General features: G+C 35.3%; 3 protein-coding genes and 1 non-coding gene across 6 annotated transcripts in view; 1 reads left to right on the forward strand and 3 right to left on the reverse strand.

Moving 5' to 3' along the window:
* LOC133577553 (small conductance calcium-activated potassium channel protein 1-like) overlaps positions 1-5,826 on the forward strand; it is a 35,255-nt gene extending 29,429 nt beyond the window's left edge. Inside the window, exons 10-12 of the mRNA XM_061931512.1 lie at positions 4,830-4,957; positions 5,022-5,091; positions 5,177-5,826. Coding sequence (XP_061787496.1) covers positions 4,830-4,957; positions 5,022-5,091; positions 5,177-5,401 — 423 coding nt within the window. The 3' untranslated portion in view covers positions 5,402-5,826. The remainder of the gene's footprint in view (positions 1-4,829; positions 4,958-5,021; positions 5,092-5,176) is intronic.
* LOC133577554 (small ribosomal subunit protein eS27) lies at positions 5,821-16,448 on the reverse strand. The gene is made up of 4 exons (XM_061931513.1): positions 16,347-16,448; positions 15,780-15,888; positions 7,451-7,561; positions 5,821-6,027 (listed from the first exon to the last, which is right to left on the reverse strand). The coding sequence occupies exons 1-4, from the start codon at positions 16,350-16,352 to the stop codon at positions 5,999-6,001; spliced, it is 255 nt and encodes an 84-aa protein (XP_061787497.1). The 5' UTR covers positions 16,353-16,448; the 3' UTR covers positions 5,821-5,998.
* LOC133577609 (small nucleolar RNA SNORA35) lies at positions 6,154-6,283 on the reverse strand. Its single transcript, XR_009811753.1, has one exon. It is a non-coding gene; the product is annotated as a small nucleolar RNA SNORA35 (small nucleolar RNA).
* Positions 16,449-16,950: 502 nt separating the features above from the next.
* Positions 16,951-27,500, reverse strand: part of LOC133577180 (uncharacterized) — an 18,663-nt gene continuing 8,113 nt past the window's right edge. Inside the window, exons 5-9 of one of the 3 annotated variants that reach the window (XM_061930813.1) lie at positions 25,407-25,544; positions 20,078-20,125; positions 19,827-19,940; positions 17,480-17,587; positions 16,951-17,390 (exon numbers count right to left, since the gene is read on the reverse strand). In XM_061930813.1, coding sequence (XP_061786797.1) covers positions 17,298-17,390; positions 17,480-17,587; positions 19,827-19,940; positions 20,078-20,125; positions 25,407-25,544 — 501 coding nt within the window. In that variant the 3' untranslated portion in view covers positions 16,951-17,297. Of the gene's footprint in view, positions 17,394-17,479; positions 17,588-19,826; positions 19,941-20,077; positions 20,126-25,406; positions 25,545-27,500 lie in introns of all 3 variants that reach the window. The other 2 variants (XM_061930812.1, XM_061930814.1) reach the window with 2 other exon arrangements.

Consider the following 27,500-nt stretch of genomic DNA (forward strand, 5'->3'; position numbering starts at 1 on the left):
ATGTATATATATATATATATATATATATATATATATATGTATGTATATATATATATATATATATATATATATATATATATATATATATATGTATATATATATATATATATATATATATGTATGTATATATATATATATATGTATGTATATATATATACATATATGTATGTATGTATACAGGTAAAAGCCAGTAAATTAGAATATTTTGAAAAACTTGATTTATTTCAGTAATTGCATTCAAAAGGTGTAACTTGTACATTATATTTATTCATTGCACACAGACTGATGCATTCAGATGTTTATTTCATTTAATTTTGATGATTTGAAGTGGCAACAAATGAAAATCCAAAATTCCGTGTGTCACAAAATTAGAATATTACTTAAGGCTAATACAAAAAAGGGATTTTTAGAAATGTTGGCCAACTGAAAAGTATGAAAATGAAAAATATGAGCATGTACAATACTCAATACTTGGTTGGAGCTCCTTTTGCCTCAATTACTGCGTTAATGCGGCGTGGCATGGAGTCGATGAGTTTCTGGCACTGCTCAGGTGTTATGAGAGCCCAGGTTGCTCTGATAGTGGCCTTCAACTCTTCTGCGTTTTTGGGTCTGGCATTCTGCATCTTCCTTTTCACAATACCCCACAGATTTTCTATGGGGCTAAGGTCAGGGGAGTTGGCGGGCCAATTTAGAACAGAAATACCATGGTCCGTAAACCAGGCACGGGTAGATTTTGCGCTGTGTGCAGGCGCCAAGTCCTGTTGGAACTTGAAATCTCCATCTCCATAGAGCAGGTCAGCAGCAGGAAGCATGAAGTGCTCTAAAACTTGCTGGTGGACGGCTGCGTTGACCCTGGATCTCAGGAAACAGAGTGGACCGACACCAGCAGATGACATGGCACCCCAAACCATCACCCAACCATGCAAATTTTGCATTTCCTTTGGAAATCGAGGTCCCAGAGTCTGGAGGAAGACAGGGGAGGCACAGGATCCACGTTGCCTGAAGTCTAGTGTAAAGTTTCCACCATCAGTGATGGTTTGGGGGTGCCATGTCATCTGCTGGTGTCGGTCCACTCTGTTTCCTGAGATCCAGGGTCAACGCAGCCGTCTACCAGCAAGTTTTAGAGCACTTCATGCAATATTCTAATTTACTGGCTTTTACCTGTATATATACTTTAAAACATTTTTTTTAAATAGCAGCTCAGTCGCCAGAATTTTATCGTGTTCAACAGTGGTACTGTTTCATTCTCATTCACAGTAATACACTGTAAAACAACGATTGCAGATTTTACGTCAAAAAACTGGCAGCTCAGTCTAATAATTCACTGTAAAAAAAAAAAAAAAAAACTACATTTCTGGCTGCCAATTTTTTTACTATAAAATCTACAGAGTAATTTTTTTTTCATATATATATATATATATACATACATACATATATATGTATATATATATGTATGTATATACATACATATGTATGTATACACATAAGTATGTATGTACACACATACGTATATATACATACATACATACATATATGTATATACTGTACATATATGTACAGACATATTTATGTACATACATACATATATATACATACATATATATGTATGTATGTATGTATGTACATATATATGTAGATAGTTGTATATATACATACATACGTATGTATATATACATACATACATATATATGTATATATACATACATATGTATGTATATATATGCATGTATATATATATATATGTGTGTGTATGTATGTACATACATATGTATGCATACACATACGTATATATGTATACACATACGTATATACATATGTATTTATATACATACATACATATATATGTATATACATCCATGTATATGTACATACATATGTATGTACTGTATATACATATATGTATATACATACATGTATATGTACATACATACATACATATATATACTGTACATACATATATATACACATATATGTACATACATACATACATACATATATATGTACATACATACATGTATGTATATACATACATATATGTATGTATATACATATATATATATGTATGTATATACATATATATGTATGTATATACAAATATGTATATGTATATGTACATACATATGTATGTACTGTATATACATATATGTATATACATACATGTATATGTACATACATACATACATATATATACTGTACATACATATATATACACATATATGTACATACATACATACATATATATGTACATACATACATGTATGTATATACATACATATATGTATGTATATACATATATATATATATGTATGTATATACATATATATGTATGTATATACAAATATATGTATGTATATACAAATATATGTATGTATATACAAATATATGTATGTATATACAAATATATGTATGTATATACATATATACGTATGTATATATACATACGTATGTATATATACATACGTATGTATATATACATACGTATGTATATATACATACGTATGTATATATACATACGTATGTATATATACATACATTTGTATGTATACACATATGTATACACATATATATATGTACACACATGCGTATATATGTATACACATACGTATATATGTATATACATACATATATGTATGTACATACATACATGTATGTATATACGTACATATATGTATGTATATACATATATATGTACCGTATGTATATACATATATATGTATGTATATACATATATATGTATGTATATACATATATACGTATGTATACATACATACGTATGTATATATACATACGTATGTATATATACATACAATTGTATGTATACACATACACATATGTATATACATATGTATGTATACACATATATATATGTACACACATGCGTATATATGTATACACATGTGTATATATGTATATATACATACATATATATGTATATACATACATATATATGTATATACATACATATACATGTACACACATGCATATATATGTATACACATGTGTATATACATGCATATATATGTATACACATGTGTATATACATGCATATATATGTATATACATGCATATATATGTATATACATACATATATATATACATGCATATATATGTATATACATACATATATATGTATATATAGATATATGTGTGTATGTTTGTATGTATGTATATACATATATATGTATGTATATACATATATACGTATGTATATATACATATGTATGTATATATACATACATTTGTATGTATATACATACAGTATGTATGTATGTATGTATACACATATATATATGTACAGACATGCGTATATATGTATACACATGTGTATATATGTATATACATACATATATATGTATGTACATACATATATATGTATGTACATACATACATACATATATATGTACATACATACATGTATATACGTACATATATGTATGTATATACATATATACGTATGTATATACATATATACACATATGTATATACATATGTATGTATACACATATATATATGTACACACATGCGTATATATGTATACACATGTGTATATATGTATATATACATACATATATATGTATATACATACATATATATGTATATACATACATATATATGTATATACATACATATACATGTACACACATGCGTATATATGTATACACATGTGTATATACATGCATATATATGTATATACATACATATATATGTATATGTAGATATGAGTGTATGTATGTACATACATATATATACATATATATATACATATATATGTATGTATATACATATATATGTATGTATATACATATATAAGTATGTATATACATATATATGTATATACATATATATGTATGTATATACATATATATGTATGTATATACATATATATGTATATACATATATATGTATGTATGTATATACATATGTATGTATGTATATACATATGTATGTATGTATATACATATGTATGTATGTATATACATATGTATGTATGTATATACATATGTATGTATGTATATACATATGTATGTATGTATATACATATGTATGTATGTATATACATATGTATGTATGTATATACATATGTATGTATGTATATACATATATATGTATGTATATACATATATATGTATGTATATACATATATATGTATGTATATACATATATATGTATGTATATACATATATATGTATGTATATACATATATATGTATGTATATACATATATATGTATGTATATACATATATATGTATGTATATACATATATATGTATGTACATACATATCTGTGTATATTTATATCTGTGTATAAATGTGTATATAAGCTGTATACATGTATTTGTATATACTGTAGATATATATCACACAACTTTATACATTTAATTAATTTGTACTTAATCTTTAAAAACTATATCTGCCTAAAATATACATGTTATATATTAATTATAATTTAAATAATCTTACACTTTCAAGTAGTTCAAATCAGTCCAGTATAGAATACATGTTTTGTACATACAGTATATACATTTCCACACATCCATATAGACAAAATCTCATCCTTTCTGTAGCAAAGGACTAAAAACAGTAATAGCAATGAAAGGTTGCTGCACGCTTTGATAGTGGAAAAGTAGCGCCATCTGCTGGCTTTCAAAAGTCGCCGAAATTTTTTTTAACCTGAACTTAAAGACTTGCATTAGTTTATGTTAAGATGAATGTAGAGTTTAAAAACTGTTTTAATGGAAGTTTTTACTCACGAGGAATAAATTACTTTTGTGTAGTGTTGCCATTTAAGGGTAATTTAGTAAGAAAGGATTGTTGTGTTCTCTCCTCTAGATCAAGATTGCCGCCGCCAACGTGCTGAGAGAGACGTGGCTCATCTACAAACACACCAAGCTCTCCAGGGAAAAAGACCACACCAGGGTCCGCATGCACCAACGAAAGCTGCTGCTTGCCATCCACCAGTAAGACAACTTTTTTGTACTTGAATCAAGACGTGAACATAAAAGCAGATGTTTGTGGCGTCAGGTTGCGGCGCGTGAAGGTGGAGAAGAGCATCCTGGCAGACCAAAGCAACACACTTATGGACATGTGCAAGGTGAGAGAGGCAAGTGAACGCACCATTAGCCACCCGAGCAGCCCCACAATCCAGCGCACGCTTTGTGACACGTGTCTCCTCTCAGGTGCAGACCCTTTTGTACGACGTGCTGGGTGAAGTGCAGGGCTGCAGATCGGAGCTGGACACACACATCCACGGCCTGGAGAAACACGTGGAAGAGTTAAGGGAGGGTTTCCGCAGCTTGATGCCACTCCTGTCCAACACTTTGTCCATGCAGAACTCCTCCATCAGACACCTGCTCAGGGAAAGGGAGAAGAACAGCGAGACAGCAGGAGGGAGTGACAGGTAGACGAGGTGTGCCCCCTGGTGGAGAGAGTTAGCACACCTGCTCACGTGACTTTGCAGTAGATACACTTGCACAAATTCTGCCTTTCCAAAGAACGAGGTTGATTTTAGACTGGTAGTGGAGCTAAAATCACAATCATGACAAATGATCTACTACTCTAAATAATTTTGTTCAAACAGAAGATATGTCTATATCTGTATACAAGGACAATGGTTCTATAATGTTCGCATTTGTTTTAGGAATACAATTTCATCAAATGAATATGATACAGCCATCGATACTATCAGTTTGAATTATCAGCGTTCAAATAGCTTTTTGTATCAATGACAAACTGCACTTTGTATAAGATGTTCTGATGTAACAATAATTAGTGAGAGTATGTTGTCAAAATTCTTCATTCTAATAAAGAAAGCAAACATGTGTTTAGCCAAAACAACATTTTATTGAGAAAGGTAAGGATGGAGGAGTTACAGCGATATTCCAAGCGTGGACTGTGAAGTCACCTTGCGCCCATTTTCCACATCTTAGGCTGATCTCCCGGTGCCACCGCTGACAACCCATCCATCCTCTCCTCTCCCACTCAGCTCCGGAAAGAACATTTTAGTGCTGCTTCCTCCTGAAAGAGCACCCTGCAAGAAAGCACATTGACACAATTTAATAAAAGCGCTTTTCAGTCACCATTTTGCTTCATGCCATCCTACTCAGTCCTTCTCTAACAAGCATAGTTAGCATCATGTTAGCACTATGACTGCATTGTTTGTTCTCAGTCTTCGAAAGGGGTGAGCCATTGGTCGAGATCAACCCTTCTGCAAACTGAGGTTTTTCTAGCACTGGAATGAGGCTGGAAAACCACAACAGAGGAAGTCCAGTCACTTGACAGTGCAGTGTATGTTGACATCTACTTGCACCTGGTGCTAACTTTTCATATGCACAAATTGTAACTCAAAAGCAGTGTACCTCAACTTACAAGTTTGTTGACCTACAAAGTGTCTCAGCAAGCAAAAATTTGAGTTAAGAACGCTTCCAACCACAAGTTGGCAGATCGATTGTCAGAATGAACCACAGATCAGCCCAAAATAAATATAATATAAATGTCTGTATTTAAATTTTGCGAAGTGTAACTAATACAAAATGATAACTAAACCGCATAGATGGAACAGAACTTTACGATACATAGTTTCTGCATGACAGAGTCCACACAAGAGTCATGTGATTTGTTATTAATGCACAAATGTTTCAGGTGCACTTCCAATGTGTATGAGAGAAAAAGAATGAAGGTTATAGTAGGCAGAGAAAATGTTTTATTTTAACCATTTTAGGAATTGCAAGTGTAATTGTATTGTAACATTCCATCACTGCAAATTGTACTTAGGTGGTTCTTCAAGTGCACAATAACAGTTAACATAAGCTATTTTTCTGTGTGTCTAATTTTGCTAGCGTAGTCAGACAGGATGTAATGCACAGCAATTTTTTTGAGTAGGTAGAAAGTGTGTTTTTCTGTTGCACTCAACACTGCGCCGTGTGGGAGAGGAATGTGTAAACAAAAGTATCGGAGGTCCTTCAGCCGTGATCTTACAGGACTTGGTTACAAATCTTAACAGTTTCAGTCAGATGTTTCACAGTATGATCAGTATGGTGGTGTCTGTCAAGCTGCAGCTTTTCCAAATTTTCATGGATAAAATGTCCACCATTTACGACCAACATTCTTGCTGGTACGAAAAGCTAGCTCTTCCTGCCTTACTAAGTCAATCCCAGCCTCTACCAGGTTTTTGATCATTTCTTCAATGCAATGATTATATACTTGCAGAACTCTTTCACACTCACTTCCTTCTTTCCAATGGTTGTAAAAACAAAGTTATAAGCTATAAACAAATGCTATAGTGTAAGACAATGTTTTGGGACCAACTCTTTGGGGTTCATTGTGACAATCACTACGCCAACTAGCAATGGGGAGGCTCATAACTTAAATATGTCCTCCCAACTTTAAGCATTGCAAAAACCCTAGAGCCAGCTCATGTTAAAATATTCAATAAGTACAAAAGTTTTACTGACCCTCTGTGAGACGGGCTTTGCCTCCGGTGGGCTGACACAGGACTGTCGAGCAGCCAACGCACAGCACGACTGTCTGTGCGTGGCTGAACACTGTCGTGATCTTGTAGCAACCTGCAAACCAATCAGCATTCATTTAAAATGTTCACAAACAAGTCTCAGTGCTATTACAAAATATTGATTCATATCTTTTTACAAAAATTTAAAAAATATTTTTACTTTTTTTTAACTACGTACTTCGGAGTACTACAAAGAATATTGTTAAAATCGCATCTTTTGACATTTGACTTAAAATATACAATTCAGAAATTTCAAAAACCTAAGATTAATCATGTGCTACACTTCAGAATTCTATTTTTCAAGTCTAACTTTTTATTTCTTCAAAAATCTCAGTGCTTAGCTTTATATTTTTAATTTACTTTTGATGGGGGGTAACTGCACTATTTTTTAATATTTGCATATCATTCACAATCCCTATTAAAAACAAACTTGTTTTTCTTTAATGCATTTTAACTTTTAAAATATAGCGTGTACACGGTGGCTAACAACGCAGCTAACGAGAGTAATCTATTACACCCATAAAACCCTCTAAAAAAACATCCAAAAGCACCAACAATACTTCATTAGATCTCATGCCCTAAATATTAACCAAGTATTTGCGATCTTTTTATTATAAGCGCTAATGTTGGGGACCTTATTTTAGTGGCGCATTGATCACAAAGAGGTAACTAGCTTATGCAGCTGCTCCAACTCATAGTAGAAAGTTGTGGTCATAAACCGAGAAGTTGGTCAACTTTGACACCCAACATTTACCCTGTGATGACAAGAAAGAAACAAAAAGGTGTCTGTCGCGGGGGAGCTGAAGCCTATCCGCCGAGGAAGACAGCTCACAAAATGTCATCCAGGAAAGATATTTGAAGCCAAACATCAGTTTGTGAGGAATTTACATTATTAAAAGTTAAATTGATAGTTAACTTTTCTGAGAAACAACATTTTCCAGACTGATATAAACATGTCCACTGTGGAGGACACTGCTTGTCAGAAAGAAAGTTGAAAGACACTGATGTGTTACACTGGATGTTTACTTTGTTAAGTAACGGTTATTCTTATATTTGCTTTGAAACAGTTGATGTTCTTGCACCATTCTTTGCACCTAAAAATAATGTTTGCAGTAATAAGCATGATTAGAACATTCTACCATCATGTTTGTGTTCAATTACAGTAAGTGTTTTTATCCTAAACATTACAGCCACTTAATTTTACACTCTAACATTTTTAAGTCTTTTTTTGGACATATCGCTATATCATCGTACCGGGGCCTCAATACCGTGAGATTTGATACAGTTACATCCCTACTATTACATATATATTTTCAGCATGTATATAAAACATTGATGGTTTTTTTTTTGATATTTTTAAGTGTGCTTTATATAGGCAGAACAGAGCAAATCCCCTTAATCCATTGTTAGCTGACTTTTGCTAGTGTTTATTTACGAGTTAGAATGCATAAAAAAATAAAAATGTGTTCTTGTCTTACATAAGGTTTGTGAATGATAAGCAAAATTTCAGCACAAATATCACTTCAAAAATGTTGACTACATTACCTAATTTTTTGCAATGTGTTTATTTGTAATTCACTTTCAAGTACAAATTGACTTAAAAAGTACAGACGTTTTGAACTATTAAGACTATAAACTTGTGATTACCCTATAAAAATATCAAAACAATACACGTTATATGGTTGTACAAAATTATTTTACTTTTGTTTTAACTAGGGTTGTAATGATTGAATGATATATTGATAGATCGATCTATATTCCTAAATTACAAGTATATCGATCTGTGCTCGGCATGTTATATCAATTTTATCGGTACTAGAAGTTTAGCACTTTTAATTCAAAGGAAGTTAATCAGTGTGCGTGTCTGTGGCGTAATCAAAGCAAAACTGGCAGGTCGCTACAGTTGAAAAAGGTCATACCAAATGCACACATCATAAAACAATATAATTGTAAAAGTCACAAGAAATAGACAACAAAACTGAAGCCTGAGACAGTAGGAAAAAACAGTGTAATAATTCAGAGTATTTTTGAAAATGTAAGTACAAAATATTCTATGACTGAAAGATTGGTCACACTTGACTTACATTTCCAACTTTGTTACACCTTCAGCCATTTGGTCTGTGTCACCAAAACTTGTCTGCTCATTTCCGTTATGTCTTTATGTTCCGTGTTTATCAAAATGAGTAGTAGCAGGTCAAATCTGAAAAGATTTGGTTGCACTTAATTTCTCAGGTAAACTTACTGCTAATTCAATTTGTTGGTTTATTTTATTATACTATTTTAAGTCGAGAAAAAACAGCAAAAAAATAGCAGGCAAATAGACCGTTAAAATGTTGGTCATCCATCCATTTTCTACTGCTTATTCCCTTCGAGCAAGGCCCGAAGGGAATGAATATCTTGAATGTTGAAAATGAGGGCAAAAAAGGTTTCATTTTATTAATTGCATATGTTGGTCGCACTTTATTCAGATACGATGTGAATGCATTGGCCAATAAGTGTTTGTACCAGTTTATAATTGACTTATACCCAATTCCCTTACAATAAATATCAGGAACATAGGAAATTTCGCTGCAGTTTCCAGTGTCCACTAGGGTTGTAAAATCACCAAAATGATTCCCGGGCACGGCCACCGCTGCTGCCCACTGCTCCCCTCACCTCCCAGGGGGTGATCAAGGGTGATGGGTCAAATGCAGAGAATAATCTCGCCACACCTAGTGTGTGTGTGACAATCATTGGTACTTTAACTTTAATGATTAAATGATATATTGATAGATCGATCTATATTCCTAACCTGTTACGGTTGAAATTGTTTTGCAAATAAATTACTGAACCAATTCCAATTCACCGAGGCCCCGTTTACACTAAGCCGGATAAGATTATCCAGGGTAAATCACACCTAACCTTATCCGTGTCCACGCACACCAAAGGTTACAATGCATCCAGTAGATGACTTTACGTCTCTAGTTATTTAAAAGAAGAATCCTGTGTGCTGTGGGGCCCTATTGTAGTGAATCACACCTGAGCCATCATAAATTAATCAAATATTTAATTAACATAAGAAAGTAGACAATGTGATAAACAGTTTGGGATACGAGGGGATGGTTCCATCTTTCAGCTGCGCGCTAATGGCGGAGTTAGCGAAGATGCAGGCATCATGCACACTGTCTGGTCATTTCACAGCCACATCCATAAAGCAATATTTGTAGTCACATACTGCCTATCACGATCACATCCACGGGAGGAGGGGACCATGTTTTCCAGTACAGTATTTTCCGCACTATAAGGCGCACCTAAAAACCACAAATTTTCTCAAAAGCTGACAGTGCGCCTTATAACCCGGTGCGCTTTATATATGGATAAATACTAAGATTCATTTTCATAAAGTTTCGGTCTCGCAACTTCGGTAAACAGCCGCCATCTTTTTTCCCGGTAGAACAGGAAGCGCTTCTTCTTCTACGCAAGCAACCGCCAAGGTAAGCACCCGCCCCCATAGAACAGGAAGCGCTTCTTCTTCTACTGTAAGCAACCACCCGCCCGCGTAGAAGAAGAAAAAGCGCGCGGATATCACCGTACGTTTCATTTCCTTTGTGTGTTTACATCTGTAAAGACCACAAAATGGCTCCTACTAAGCGACAGGTATCCGGTTCATGAAAAGACGCAATCTCTCCATCCGCACACGGATTACTATTTCACAGCAACTGATATTCCTGTGAACCGCACTGTGGATACAACGGGAGCACGTACGGTGAATATTCGCACCACAGGGAATGAGAAGTCATCCTTCACTGTGGTTCTGGCTTGCCATGCTAATGGCCAGAAACTTCCACCCATGGTGATATTCAAAAGGAAGACCTTGCCAAAAGAGACCTTTCCAGCCGGCGTCATCATAAAAGCTAACTCGAAGGGATGGATGAAGAAAAGATGAGCGAGTGGTTAAGGTAAGTTTAAGTTTACGCGAAGAGGCCGGGTGGCTTTTTTCACGCAGCTCTGTCCATGTTGATATACGTATGTTTGTGATTGCACATTTGCGTACATTTTGGGAGTGAACAGAGTTGTTAGAACGCTGGTTTTTAATATATTATTAAAGTTTGACTGACCTATCTGACTGTTTTTTTGACATTCCTTTAGCGCAGTTAGATGCGACTTACAACACGGGGCGGCTTATAGGTGGACAAAGTTTTGAAATATGCCGTTCATTGAAGGCGCGGCTTATAACCCAGGGCGCCTTATGGTGCGGAAAATACGGTAAATAGAATCATAGCTGACTGTTCGAAAGTTCTCTTGCCGTCTGAGAAGTGTTGTAACCGAAATAGCTGCAATCGCCCGTTGCCTTCTCTTAAGGTATTCTTCATGTGTGATTTCCAAAAGCGCCTGTACATGTACAAGAAGGAGAAACACGGGCATGTATGCATGATCCACCTCCATCTTTGTTATGTCCGCGCCTGTGTGGGACGCAGTCTTTCTGGCGTCACTTCCTCTCCGAAGTCACTTTGTAAACGATCAATGAGTCCATACAAAGCTAAGTGCCGGAGATTCAAGAAAAACACGACTGACTAACCCGTGTAAAAATGTGTCCGAGGAGGGGGACCTTAAACCAGTGTTTTTCAACCACTGTGTCGCGGCACACTAGTGTGCTGTGAGATACAGTCTGGTGTGCTGTGGGAGATGATCTAATTCCACCTATTTGGGTTAAAAATATTTTTTGCAAACCACAAATAAGTCTTAAAATGATGTGTTGTTGTTGAGTGGTCGGTGCTGTCTAGAGCTCGGCAGCGTAACCGTGTAATACTCTTCCATATCAGTAGGTGGCAGCCGGTAGCTAATTGCTTTGTATATGTCGGAAACAGTGGGAATAAACAAAAGGTGAGTGCCCCTAAGAAAGGGCATCAAAGCTTAGGGAAGGCCATGCAGAGCAAAACTAAAAATGAACTGGCGACAAAGTAAACAAAAACAGAATGCTGGACGACAGCAAAGACAATGTACATCCGAACACGACATGACAACCGACAGTGTCCCCACAAAGGAGGATTAAAACAACTGAAATATTCTTGATTGCTAAAACAAAGTAGATGCGGGAAATATCGCTCAAAGGAAGACATAAAACTGCTACAGGAAAATACAAACAAAAGAGAAAAGCCACCAAAATTGGAGCGCAAGACAAGAACTAAAACACTACACACAGGAAAAAAAAAAAAAAAAAATCAAGGCCTGATGTGACAGGTCTTGACAGTACTTTGAGACAAAAGCTATTGTGATGCATGGTTGGTTATGGTTTGAATTCATATCCAACAATTGCGAGAACTACTTTTTACTGTCAATATCGACTGCTGAGTTTCCTTTTTTAATGTTAAGTTGGAGCGAATTTTTTCAATAACGGAAAAATGTGCCTTGGCTCAAAAAAGGTTGAAAAACACTGCCTAAACAATGGTTTAGTGTGGCTGAATCGTGGCTTAGGCTAAATAATTTTTTGTTTAAGGGGTTAAACGACTTAGGGTAGACTGAATAGTTTCGGATCATATCATTCTAAAAAATAATAATAATAATATGCCTGAATCATATCGGCAAACACAAATTCTGAATCAAATCGTTACACCGCTAAAATAACGCTTAAAAACTGACCTACTTTACATTCATTTACTAAATTACCTTAGTTAAAATTCATTACGAAACAAATAAGTGTTACAAAACTCCACAAAATTGTATGTGCTACAGAGTTTGAAGAAACATTTTCTTTGAAGTTTCTTTAATTGTGTAATGTTCACTATGTTGTTACTCAGCCAGCGTTTGTGGGTCTGATGGACATTTTGTGGCTTTTAATGCCTCACAATTAGGGCTGCAACTAACAACTAATTTGATAGTCGATTAATCTGTCGATTATTACTTCGATTAATCAATTAATAATCGGAAAAAAGAGACAAACTACATTTCTATCCTTTCCAGTATTTTATTGGAAAAAAACGGCATACTGGCACCATACTTATTTTGATTGTTTCTCAGCTGTTTGTAAATGTTGCAGTTTATAAAGGTTTATAAAAAAAAAAGTAGCCTCTGCGCATAGCATAGATCCGCTAAATCGATGACCAAATTAATCACCAACTATTTTTATAATCGATTAGTTGTTGCAGCTCTACTCACAATCATACACTTTTATGTAAAAATACTTTACCTTATCCCAATAAACATCTGTTCAGTATTTTAACATAAGTGTTTTGATTGTGAGGCATTAAAGCCACAAAATGCAAGGGGTCCATCAGACCCACAAACGCTAGCTGACTAATAATATGAACGTTACACGGAAAATTTCTCTATTTTCTGCACCGCACAGGGATTTTTTCTTTTGTTTTTTCACCTGCGGTTCGCAAACAAGGTTGCAACATTGTTTGTCAACACTGTCTGCTCTCATTTTCTCGCACATTTGACCCTCTGATCTGTGTACCTACACTCTGTCCTCCTCCTGTCTAGGCCTGCTAGGTGTGTGTGTGTGTGTGGGTGCGTGTGGTACACAGAACATCAATTTCCACAGTTCTATTATCCCCGGGTCCAGTGGACCCGGACATCTTATATGTAATAGAAATGTGTAGGGGGGGTGTATGGTCATTAAATATGTATTCTGATATACCGTATTTTCCGCACTATAAGGCGCACCTAAAAACCACAAATTTTCTCAAAAGCTAACAGTGCGCCTTATAACCCGGTGCGCTTTATTACGATTAATTTTCATAAAGTTTCGATCTCGCAACTTCGGTAAACAGCCGCCATCTTTTTTCCCGGTAGAACAGGAAGCGCTTCTTCTTCTACGCAAGCAACCGCCAAGGAAAGCACCCGCCCCCATAGAACAGGAAGCGCTTCACCCGCCCCCATAGAACAGGAAGCGCTTCACCCGCCCCCGGAAGAAGAAGAAAAAACGCGCGGATATCACCGTACGTTTCATTTCCTGTTTACATCTGTAAAGACCACAAAATGGCTCCTACTAAACGATCCGGTTCATAAAAAGACGCAATCTCTCCATCCGCACACGGATTACTACCGTATTTCACAGCAACTGAACCGCACTGTGGAACGGGAGCACGTACGGTGAATATTCGCTCCACAGGGAATGAGAAGTCATCCTTCACTGTGGTTCTAGCTTGCCATGCTAACTTCCACTCATGGTGATATTCAAAAGGAAGACCTTGCCAAAAGAGACCTTTCCAGCCGGCGTCATCATAAAAGCTAACTCGAAGGGATGGATGGATGAAGAAAAGATGAGCGAGTGGTTAAGGGAAGTTTATGCGAAGAGGCCGGGTGGCTTTTTTCACACAGCTCCGAAGGCGAACACACCTTCACTAAGACGGGCAGACAGCCTCGGACGACATACGCCAACATTTGCCAGTGGATCGTAAATGCTTGGGCAGATATTTCGGTCACAACTGTGGTCCGAGCTTTCCGGAAGGCAGGATTCACAGAACAACAGCGACACTGACTCCCGATGACTTCTACGAGACGGAACCGGCCATTTTGGATACCACGCTTGCGCAACTTTTCAATTCGGACACCGAAGACGAAGAATTCGAAGGATTTACGAATGAAGAATAACTTCAGAAGGTGAGCGCTATGTTTATTTTGTGTGTTGTGACATTAACGTTCGAGCAACATTATGTTACTATTGCTCTACACCATTTTGAATTTTACTATGTTTGTGATTGCACATTTGCGTACATTTTGGGACAGAGTTGTTAGAACGCTGGTTTTCAATATATTATTAAAGTTTGACTGAACTATCTGACTGTTTTTTTGACATTCACTTTAGCGCAGCGTTTTTTTGACATTCACTTTAGCGCAGCGTAGGCGCGGCTTATAGTCCGGGGCGGCTTATTGGTGGACAAAATTATGAAATATGTAATTCATAGAAGGTGCGGCTAATAATCCGGTGCGCCTTATAGTGCGGAAAATACGGTACACTCTGTCCTCCTCCTGTCTAGGCCTGCTAGGTGTGTGTGTGTGGGTGCGTGTGGTACACAGAACATCAATTTCCACAGTTCTATTATCCCCGGGTCCAGTGGACCCGGACATCTTATATGTAATAGAAATGTGTAGGGGGGGTGTATGGTCATTAAATATGTATTCTGATATATGTTCTTTACAGAAAATGAGCCAAAGTCAGTGAGTCTCAGTTTAAAAAATTAATTAATTGTATCATTTTTCTTTTAATAAAAAACGAAAACGGGTCTCACAGACCCGAACACCACACAAGGGTTAAAAATTGGGTAGTTTGAATTAAAAAAAAAACGTACCTGGACATTTGACATCCATAAAGTAAGAGTTAGGACTCTGAACAAGGCGCTTCTTCTTGTGCCTCCTCTTTTCCTCCTCCGGGGTTGGGTGCAATAAGTCTTTTGCGAGCTACAGAAAAAGAAAAGATCAACAGTGAAAATAGTTTAGCCGCTAAATGGGCATTTTAGTAATGGCGGTTGTTCCGGTTTACTCTTTCAGGCTTCCCGAGGGCCTACATTTCCGATTAGATAACATAGTCGTAAGCGGTGTTCAGACCACCTAATTACGACTTTAACAAAGATTGACAAATACACATTTGTTAAGCAGTAACAATCGACTGTTAACTGAGGAGTCTTAACTAAACTGGCTCCATGTTTGCGGCGTGCGCGCCGCCATCTTGAGTCACAATGCTCGCGAGGAGTGACGATAAATGTGTGACTAACTGCGTTTTAAATGTAACATGGACGACCTCGAAGGGCAGCAGTCGAACCGTTAATGTCTTATCCAAACTTTGAGCCGCGAACGGGCGCTCAAAAACGAGTTTAAAGGTTGAAAATATCATTCGACAACAAGGCGGGGATACTCACTGGCATGTTGGCGAGGAAATAGCCGCTGCCGAAAAGGAGGCATAACCGGAAGCGAGGGGCTGATATCCGCTGTTCCTTTGAGCGACAGGCCGGAAGTGACGACTATGACACGACCACGGCGGCCATCTTGGTGAGGTCAGTCATATTTTAAAGTTGTATATATCAATAATGGAAATTATTTGTATTGCGAAAAAGGTGGACGGTTTATATCTTATGGCTTAATTAAGTGTAAGTATTTTAGATTTTTGATTGTACCGTTTGTGCCCACACAATGAAACGTTTTCCTGCAATAGTTTGGCCACAACATTAGGTACACATGCACCATTATATGTTCTTATAATCCTATCTAATATAACAACATCTGTTTATAGCCTTTGGGAGTTAATATTCTGGTTCTGTTCAGCACTTCCTGCTTTGTTAACATTGGACTGGAAATAATTAAACACACAAAACACAGGATTTAATGGTTTTATTTGACACTTTTATGCATTATACAGTGTTTGTCACAGAATGCAGAATACATACAATGCTTCAGTGGCAATTGATCATTTAATATAGTTATTTTGCTGAAATACGTGTACATCAATGCACATTTAAAGATAATAGACAACGCCATTAAGTTTCTGGACACGGTGTTATAGCAACATTAGCAATAACTATTTTATTTGTATTCATTTAAAATAGCTTTAATGTAAATACACATACTACTAGTGAGGAGAATATATATAATTTCTTCACACTGTCTGTCATTACATAATGTAGTTCACATGTCTAATAACAGATTTATAGTAGGTGAAGGTGTGTTTTTCTTGGTTTCTATTCAAATTGTCACCTGAGTTGACTCGCAATCGGTCATAGAAAAACAAAGAAGGTGAGATGTGCCACATTGTTAAAAAGCACCAGGTGCGGCATCTATATTTACACAACGGAAGGTGCCGGAAGTGTGTGTGTTCATGGGTAAATAGGTTCCACCTGAGGTTCCGTCGGCGGAGTGGCGATGTCGTCCACCAGCTCAGAGTCTGGTTCGGTCACAACGACCGCCACCTGCTGACACACGATGTAAACACATGGATTATTGTAACAATTCATGACACTGTTGTCTTATATTTGATGTGTTTGTTTGTGTGTGGTACCTGGGATACACTTGGCTCGACTGCAACCGGAACAACATGGACAACTGGAGATGGAGATGGAGATGGTGGGGGGCGGGTCTGGGGATATCGTGGTCGCTCACTTGGAGCCTGTAAAAAACATTGATTGATATATTACATGGATTGGCTCCATTATTTTATTATATATTTATTTATACTGTACATATATTTTTATTATTATTATTATTTGTTCATATATTCATCATTTATTTTCAAAAATCACTTTTAAAATCTAAAAGTGTCAGTCATGAACAGTAACTTATTAAAAAATCAGTAGCAAACTAGAAAATGCAATTTCCCTTGAAATTGCGTGTGAATGCTTAAAAGCAAAGCTGAAATGTTAAGTTAGCACAATGGCCAGATAGCATCAAGTAACACAATATATGACTCTTGGGTGTATACCTGCAAAATGAGCAAAAAAGCTAAATGTTGCGAGAAATAACAAGCTATTTAACTATGAGGTGTATATTTGCAAAATTAGCTAAAAAGATAGCATATTAACGTTAACATGTTACAGTTAGCATATGGGAAATAACAAAATAGCTGAGTCTGAGGTGTGTTCCTGCAAAATGAGCTAAAAAAAAGCTATCATATAATATGTTAATGTATGTATGCTTGAAATAACACGATTTTTCACTCTCAGGCGTATACCTACAAAAATAAAGCATGCTAACAGTTATTTGTGAGTAATTACCTGCAAAATGAGCTTAAAAGTTAGCATGCGTAAAGAAACCAAATATTTGAATTTGAGGTGTATATCTGCAAAATGAGCTAAAAAAAAAACAACTAGCATGCCAATGTTAACATGTTAAAATGTTAAGTTAGCATAAGTGAAGTAACAAAATATTGGATGTGAATAAATTGGCCGTTTATTGTTGTTTACTTACTTGCTAACGTTACCATACATCAAGTAAGAAAATATTTTACTGAGTTGGATTCCTGCAAAATTAGCAAAAAAAATCCCTGCATACTAACATGTTAATGTTTACATGCATGAAATAACATTATTTGTCTCGGAGGTGTACACCTACAAAGTTAACCAAAAAGATAGCATGCGCCAGTTATTATGCGTGAAGTAACATTTTACACTCTAAGGCGTATACCTCAAAATGAGCTAAAAAAGTTAACACGGTAACGTTAGCATCTTAACAGTTAGCATGCGTAAAGTGACCAAATATTTGGTATACCTGCGAAATGAGCGAGAAAAAAGCATGCCAATGTTAGCATGTTCAAATACTAACAGTTAGCATGTGAAGTAACAAAATATTGGATATGAATTCATTGGCCATTAAATGTTGGTTACTTGCTGGTTCCTTACTTGCTAACATTACCCTGCTAACAGTTAGCATACGTCAAGTAAGAAAATATTTTACGGAGTTGGATACCTGCAAAATTAGCAAAGAATACCTGCATACTAACATGAAATAACATTATTTGATTCGGAGATGTACACCTATAAAGTTTAACTAAAATGATAGCATGTGAACAGTTATTATGCATGAAGTAACATTTTTTACTCAAAATGAGCTCAAAATAAATATAACATAGCATAAGATAGCATACTAACAGTAAACGTGCTTGAAGCAACAAAATATTTGACTTTGCGGTATATACTGTACCTGCAACATGAGTTAAAAATCAAGCATGCTAACATTCAGGTTAAACAGGCTAAAGAACAGCTTCTTCCCCAGGGCCATAACCATCCTGAACGGACTGCCCCATTGTCCCTCATAACTGCCTTCTCTTCGGTGCAATAACCCATTCCACCAACCACCCTGTTTTTGTTTTGTTTTTTCATGTATATATTCATTTCACACCATATTCATTGCACTTCTACATTTTTTAAATTTTTATATATTTGCACATTGTTTTTCTTGCATGCACACATCGCACTGTATGGAATGGCCTCAATCTCGTTACCTTGCGTAATGACAATAAAGCTGATTCTGATTCTGATTCTGATTCACATTTAACAGTTACCATGCGTAAAGTAACAAAATATTTTATATGTATATAGTAAATGGCAGTAAGGTTTTCTAAGAAAGCTAACATGTATTCAAACAGTTAACATGCATGAAGTGACAACATATTTGAGTCTGAGGTGTATGCCTGCAAAATTAGTTCAAAAGCTTGCATACTAACATTAACATGCTAACAGTTAGCATGTGTCAAGTAACAAAATATTTGTCTTTTAGCAAAAATTAACACAAAAAAATAGCATGCGAGCTACATTAGTTTCCTAGCTATTGACTGACATTAACAAATAATGCTTTTCAGCATTCACATATTAATATTCTGTAGGTTCGATAATACTACGTCATAGGCTGACCTGACTTCTACGAGCTGCGAGCACAGTGAGTCCAAAGAGCATGGCGGTGATGCAGATGAGCAGCTCCAGCACCAGGAACACCACCAGCGTTCCTAGGATCCCGTCAATCAAGAGCTGGCCAGAAACAGAGCAAAAAAAGCAGGACTGTAGATTAGGAAACGAAAAATCCACGTCAGTATGTTATAAAATGATTGCAGAGTATGTTACAATGCCCTTCTTCTTAAGTGCATTGAGAGCGGTCAGTCACTTACTTCACACTTTTGCTCGATCAGCGCTGTGCATTTCCTGAAACAATGTTGCTGCAAAGACAAAACATCATGGAATCTTTGTTGATAACTATTGCATGATGCATTAACTGTCAGTGATGTGTTAGCATTTTAGCCTATAGGCTTTTGGAATCATACTACAGCACATGGTGTACAATATGTTTGAGTGTATCTTATCTTAGCACATTCTGAAACTTAAGTTGCTTACTTGATATACGACAGCATACCAACTGTTAGCATGTTAGCACTTTTATTGGGTCTCATTTTGAAATACTACTTCAGCACATGATATTCAACCCCTGGCAAAAAAATATGAAAATCACCCTTAATTAAAAACCTCAAAAGGCCTTAGTGGCCACATGCGTGGGCAGCACCTTTTAGCTCTTATTTCCAAAATTGTGTACACTACTGAATTGGGGTCTTATGGCGTCAGAAAAGTATAACATACAATGAAATTTGGACAAAAAAAGTGTAAAAATAAGAATTAGCATGTCACTAAACATGAAGTACACATTTGTTACTTATGGACTAATAAGTACATCATATCAAAAGATGATTCTTAGTTTTTTATTCTAATTAGGGTCCAATAAGCCCAAATAGCAAAGAGAAATAAATAAAAAAAGAATGTAAACAAACAGCTTGGGCCTTAAGAGGTTAATTAAAGGATGTTCATTCAGTTTAGTTTTGTGGAAAACAATCAGATAACAGACATGACACAAAATTGTAGTCATTTCAAAAGACCACTTTCTGGTTTTAAAAAACACTAAACAAAATCAAGAACATAAATTGTGGTAGTCAGTAACAGTTTCATGTTTGGATCAAACATAGTGAAACAATTATGAAATCACTATTTTTAGACTTAGACTTCCTTTTTATTGTCATTCAAATTTGAACTTTACAGTACAGATAAGAACGAAATTTAATTTCATTAGCTCATGGTAGTGCAGGATAAAAAAGCAATAAGGTGCATATATAAATAAATAAATAGGTTACTGTACAGATAAATATATTGCACTTTTTCACATGCGTCCACATTTATGGATGTATGTTATATTGTCTTTTTTATTCCAGCGAGTTAATCCATTTTGGGGGTAGCTGAGGGGATTTTTATGATGCGTTCAAGAGTCTCACAGCCTGAGGGAAGAATCTGTTACAGAACATGGAGGTTCTGCTTCGGAGGCTGCGGAACCTTTTTCTAGAGTCCAGCAGTTTTAAGGAAAACATGTAAGGAATCACCCTGTAAATGTTCATTTCCAAAACATCTGTTCATGGTTGTGCAGTTAAAAAGAAAGGAGTGTTCACACCTTGGAGAGCTGTTGTACCAGGTGGATAGACATGAATCATGACTCCATCGCGAGTGATGTCAATTGAAACAAAGGACAAGATTAAATCCTCACGCAACCTTGCAAAAGATGTTGATTGTTCACGGTCACCTGTGTCTAACAACGCTGCTACATGAGGAGTTTGTAACAAACTGGTATACCAAGAAAAACATCAAAGCATCAGAACAAGAAAACTGCAAGCAATATGACTTGAAAACAGAAATAAAGAAAAAATGCGTGGAAACTGGTGTCACCGCATGTGACCAAAATGTAAGAAAGCGCCTAAAGGAAATGAGATTTGAATACAGAAAAGCCGAATGAAAGCCGCCATAAACATCTAAAGAGAAAAAAACAAGGTTCCAATGGGCTAAGGAAAGCAATGGTGGACTATGGATGACTGGATGAAAGTCGTATTGTGACTCTGCATTGTGATGATCCTGGAACTTTTGTTTGGTACCGTTCCAATGAGATTTATGAAGACGACTGCCTGAAGAAAACGTGCAAATGTCCACAGTCATTGATGATGTCGGGCTGCACGTCATTACATTTTCAATAAATGCACACGTCGACATTTTGAACACGTCTATAATTCCATCAATGGAAAGGATGTTTGGGGATGATGACATCAGTTTTCAAGATGATAATAGAACAAAAAGTGTAATAACTTTCCTGAAAGAAAGTTACACAAGGTCAATGCAACGGCCTGCAAATAGTCAACATCTCATACCAAAGGAAACTGGTAGAAATTGAATAACATGGCCCATGACAACACTCCAACCTGCAAAGCTGATCTGACAACAATAATCAGAGAAAGTCCATGCCTCAGAGACTGCAAGCCGTTATTAAAGTCAGAGTTGATGCAACAAAGTTGGAGTCTTTTGTTGGAGTGTTTTGGTTTGTTTTTCCCTCAGGATTGAGTGATTCCATAATTGTTTTACTCTGCATGATCTAAAAATGAAACGGCTACTAACTTCAATAATCAATTCTTGATTTATTTCAGTGTATCTAAAAGCCAGAAAGTTGTCATTTTGAAAGGACTATACTTTTGTGTCAGGTCTGTTATTTGCTTTTTTTCTACTAAATGAACAACTTTAATGACCAGCCTCTAAGTCTGGTGACTCCATATTTATAGCCAGAGGTTATAAAATATTTGTTGGTGTATTTGATACATTTCTGCACTCAAGTTGCTTACACGATGATATATGGTAGCATATCAACTGTTAACATGTTAGCACTTCTATTCGGTCTCATTAGGCTTTTGAACCAGTACTACAGCAGAATGATGTATAATCTTTTTTGTTGTATTTTAGCACTTTCTTCATTGATACTTGATATATGCTAGCATACTAACTATTAGCACATTAGCACTTCAGCAATTCAGTCTCATTTGCCTTTTGAAATATACTTTCTAGTACTTCAGGGCATGATGTACTGGTGTAATGGGTCTGCTTCAGAACTTTCTGCACTAGAGTTGCTACCCTGCTACAGTATATGTTAGCATACTGATTCTTAGCAGAAAAAGTTTAGTTTTATCTTCAGATTTTCAATGTTCAAGTTGCTAGCTTGCTACATGTTAGCATTCAAAGTGTGAGCATTTTATTCAGTCTAATATAGGCTGACCATATTCTGAAATCCCAAAAAGAGGACAAGGCGGGGACTATGTGACCATGTGTCCCATGGACCCCATCAAGTCATAAAAATGGGGTCCCACAGTAAATTTTTGGTGTCCCACTTTTTTGTAAGCGTTTTGAAAAGAAATAATAAATGTATGCATTATCCTGTTATATCTCACATTCTATATTGTGTTTTGGAAAAAGGTTGTCATAAACGTTACTTAATTCATTAAAAGAAATAATAAAAAAAGAAGACAAATTTGTATGCATATTCAGTTATAAACATTCATTCACTTTCTTCTTTCCTTCATGGATCTGAACTTTACCGCTGCTGGTAGTTTTTTCTATGTTTTTATTGAATAAGTTGTAGGTGTATTTATTTCAGTATAAACGTGTTTTGCTTCGGTCGTGAAATGATGATAATGGTGCGCCAGGGCATACATACATTTTATATTTAACGCTTAAATCTCCGGAGTCTACATCAACTTCAGATCTATTCCTAATTTCAAAATGTTTTAGTTTTTTTAATTGTTAATTGTTTTTTTGTTTGTTTGTTTTCCACCCTTTTTTGTCAAACAAAACTATGTTTTTTTTTTATGGCAAACACACATAATATGCAAAATCTTCCACCAAAAATATTTTTCAAAGTGGAATATTTGATGTTACGTAATCGGAACCATGGATATGTCAATAATTCATAATAACATTGATTTTGATTCAATATTATGTTTTGAGCAATGACAGTTTGAAAGAAAAAAAAACAGCTTTGTTTTATTAGTCAACATTGCAACTTTTTCTAAATTACATTTCTCCTTTAAGCTTTTTTATTTCACTTTTGTTATGTTTTTGTTTATTTTAATAGTATTTTTAGAATGTGCTGTGGGCCTTTAAAACATTAGCTGTGGGCCGCAAATGGTAAAAAAAAAAAAATCTGCGTCCTTTCTGATTTCAATGCGTTAAAAAGACACAAAAAGTGCGTTAACGCCAACACTGCTTGACAGTATAACAAAATAAGTCACACTTATATTCTGTAACATTCACAGTTTTGGAAAAAAGTGCAGAGGTAGAAATATTCAAAATAACCTCTAAATTTTAATTTCCCCTCGGGGATTAATAAAGTATTTCTAAATCTGATTCTATATATATACTGTGTATATATATATATATATATATATGAGGTGTGTGTGGGGGGGGGGTGTATATTGTAGCGTCCCGTAAGAGTTAGTGGTGCAAGGGGTCCTGGGTATTTGTTCTGTTGCGTTTATTTTGTGTTACGGTGCGGATGTTCTCCCGAAATGTGTTTGTCATTCTTGTTTGGTGTGGGTTCACAGTGTGGCGCATATTTGTAACAGTGTTAAAGTTGTTTATACGGCCACCCTCAGTGTGACCTGTATGGCTGTTGACCAAGTATGCATTGCATTCTCTTGTGTGTGTGGAGAGCTATCAATATTGTGCGAATGGGCCGGCACGCAAAGGTAGTGCCTTTAAGGCACGCCTCCAATATTGTCGTCTGTGTGGAAATCGGGAGAAATTCGGGAGAATGGCTGCCCCGGGAGATTTTCGGGAGGGGCACTGAAATTCGTGAGTCTCCCGGGAAAATCGGAAGGGTTGGCAAGTATGTCAATCAATCCACTCCCTCACTCTCTCGCTCTCTCTGTCTGTCTCTGCCCCTCCCTCACGAATGCTGCTGCGTGTGCACACCTTCACAATTTGTTTTGTTTTTAACCCGTTCTTAACCCTGGACGTACATTGAAAACACACGCAACCCTGACTCAAAATGCCGTACATTTGAGGCATTTAAGAAACCCCGCCCGGACAGCCCCGCAAAAGAGGACATGTCCGGGGAAAAGAGGACGTATGGTCAGTCTAGTCTAATAGACTTTTGAAATAGTACAATACTATTGTACTAGTATTACTATACTCAATTTGATATAAGTTTGGACACCAACTGTAAGCATGTTAGTACTTTATCCTGTAAAGCGACTTTGGGTACTTAGAAAAGCGCTATATAAATCCCAGTTATTATTATTATTATTATCCTATTTTATCAGCCCTGACCACAGGATATGAAGTCAAATCTTTATGGGTTTGTGTACTCAAGTTACTATCTTGAATGTCAGTTTGCATGTTATCTAATTTTAGGTTTTAGCACTTTGGCATTTGATATTTTCCTCAGTGAATATTCTCTAAATACACCACTTTGTGTGCATAATCATTCTGTCTTGCAAACATTGTTTCAGTCTTGCGCCAAACAAAAGCCAGAAAACTACAATAACTTTAAGGTTGCTAACGCTAGTGACTGTCACATGCTACTACAGGCATTGTGTGTGTGTGTGTGTGTGTGTGTGTGCGTGTGTATTAATGTGTGCATGTCATTACCACAGCGTGGAGCTCCAATCGGCGGCAGTGCTCGCAGTGGTATGAGTCCTGCCTGTAGGGGAGGTGCTTGGACATCAGACCCAGGGCGGCGGTGGCAAAGGCAGCGCTGATGAGATGCAAAACGAGGGCACATTTCACCTGCCAACCCAAACAGTTAGTGTAACTAAATGGCTAGCATATGTCATGAACAAATTGTATATTATTTTAATTATTCCTAATGATTATTCATCATCTGCGATGAGGTGGCGACTTGTCCAGGGTGTACCCCGCCTTCCGCCCGAATGCAGCTGAGATAGGCTCCAGCGACCCCCCGCGACCACAAAAAGGGACAAGCGGTAGAAAATGGATGGATGGATTACTCATCATGTTTTTAATCATTTTTATTATTTGTTAATTGTATTTTTATTTTTTTTTAATATAGTAATGTATTTCTAATTTATTTTAAAAAAAATATTTTGTAAACATCAAAGTGCTATAAAAAAAATGTATCTTCTTTAAAATTTTGTTTATTTTTACTATTTTTTAAATTAATATGTGATGTGTATTTTCATTTTTTTTATTATCTTTCATTTATTACAATCAGTTATAAATAAAAGTCACAGCCTTGAATCCATAACTGAAGGGCTACATATGTGATAAATAAATAAATAAATTGGTAAACATTTCAAACAATTGGCCACTATACATGAATTGGCAAAATTACCTAATTCTTATTTACAGTAAAACATTTTTTTTTATCATATTGTTTATTTATTTTAATACGTACACCTTTTGTTTATTTTACTAGGTTTTTTAAAAATATTTTAGTTTTTTTCTCATTTTATTTTGCTAAATCACCTTAAAAGTCTCAAAGTGCTTTATAAAAAAAAGGATTAATCAATACATGGATGGACTTAAACATTTTTAAAATTGATTGAAATACATTTTTATTCATTTCTATTACATTAAGTATACATTTCAAATATTTATACAAAGTTCTACATTTTCTTTTAAATAGTTTGAAGAAAATATTTTTCATTCAAAACAAATATGAAAAGTGTAAATTTGTAAAAGTTACAACGAAGAATCTCTAAGTGAACGGTTAACGAATAAGTCTACTGTTCAAACAATGGGCTTAATTGTTTTTTAGTCACAAAAGCAGCATGAAAAGACAATTTTTGTTCTCAAAAGCGGTTAAATTAACGTTGCCTCGACTATTATATTTTAAGGACTTTTTAAAATGAAAAACTAGTGCTGTCAATCGATTACACTTTTAAATCAGATTAATCAAACTTTTGAATTGTGATTAATCACAGAAAATAACTTGCATCATTTAGATTAACTTGAAAAAAAAAAATATTTAGACACAAATGTTATTGTCAGAATGTCCTTCAGGAATATTTTTCAAATGTTTTACAGTACTTGCATTTTTTTTTTTTTGCTTTATCTATTGTAAAGTACAAACAGGGTGTATTTTAAGTGAAAACTGCCAGCAAGCACACCTCATGCATATTTAGCTATATATATATTTTTAAAACTACATTAAATTAGAAGATTTATTAAAATTTGAATTAATTTCATATATAATAAAACCCATTTTTTTTGTCATGATTAAATATAATTTTAATACAGGTATCTGTGTTTGGATCTGTCTAAAAAGTTAAAAATACAAAACCAAAATGGAAATGAATGAATATATTATTTTTTTAATTTTTGAGAAAAAAAATGATCCTAATATTTTTATCTATCTCTATATCTAATAAATAACTATACATCTGTATTTTGAACTATCTAATAAATAAATAAAATAATCAAATACATTATTTTGTGCAATAAATATTGTTTGAGTTTATTTCGAACTTGCAAGCATACAACATCATACATCACAATTTCCAGTTTCTCTATTCAACATGTTCGAAAAGAAGTAGGAAGAAGCAGAGTTTATTTGATCCTACCCCTTTTCCTTTACATAGAAATTGCTAAAACTTTTGTTCACTTCCTGATCTCAATTTATTCACAATATACTCCATAAGTAATAACAATACAAATAAATAAATAAATAATTGGTGAAGTAAGTTACATTTCATATGGTGAGATGAGTAAGATTATCTAGAA

This window comes from Nerophis lumbriciformis, linkage group LG37 (assembly GCF_033978685.3).
Source record: "Nerophis lumbriciformis linkage group LG37, RoL_Nlum_v2.1, whole genome shotgun sequence".
In the NCBI taxonomy this organism is placed as follows: Eukaryota; Metazoa; Chordata; class Actinopteri; order Syngnathiformes; family Syngnathidae; genus Nerophis; species Nerophis lumbriciformis.

What these genes read in the sequence shown, in the direction of transcription:
- LOC133577554 (XM_061931513.1), bottom strand. An exon ending in TATGGATGTCAAATGTCCAG is followed by an intron (nt 7,562 to 15,779) that starts GTACGTTTTTTT and finishes ATTGGTTTGCAG; the next exon opens with GTTGCTACAAGATCACGACA. An exon ending in CAAAGCCCGTCTCACAGAGG is followed by an intron (nt 6,028 to 7,450) that starts GTCAGTAAAACT and finishes GCTTTCTTGCAG; the next exon opens with GGTGCTCTTTCAGGAGGAAG.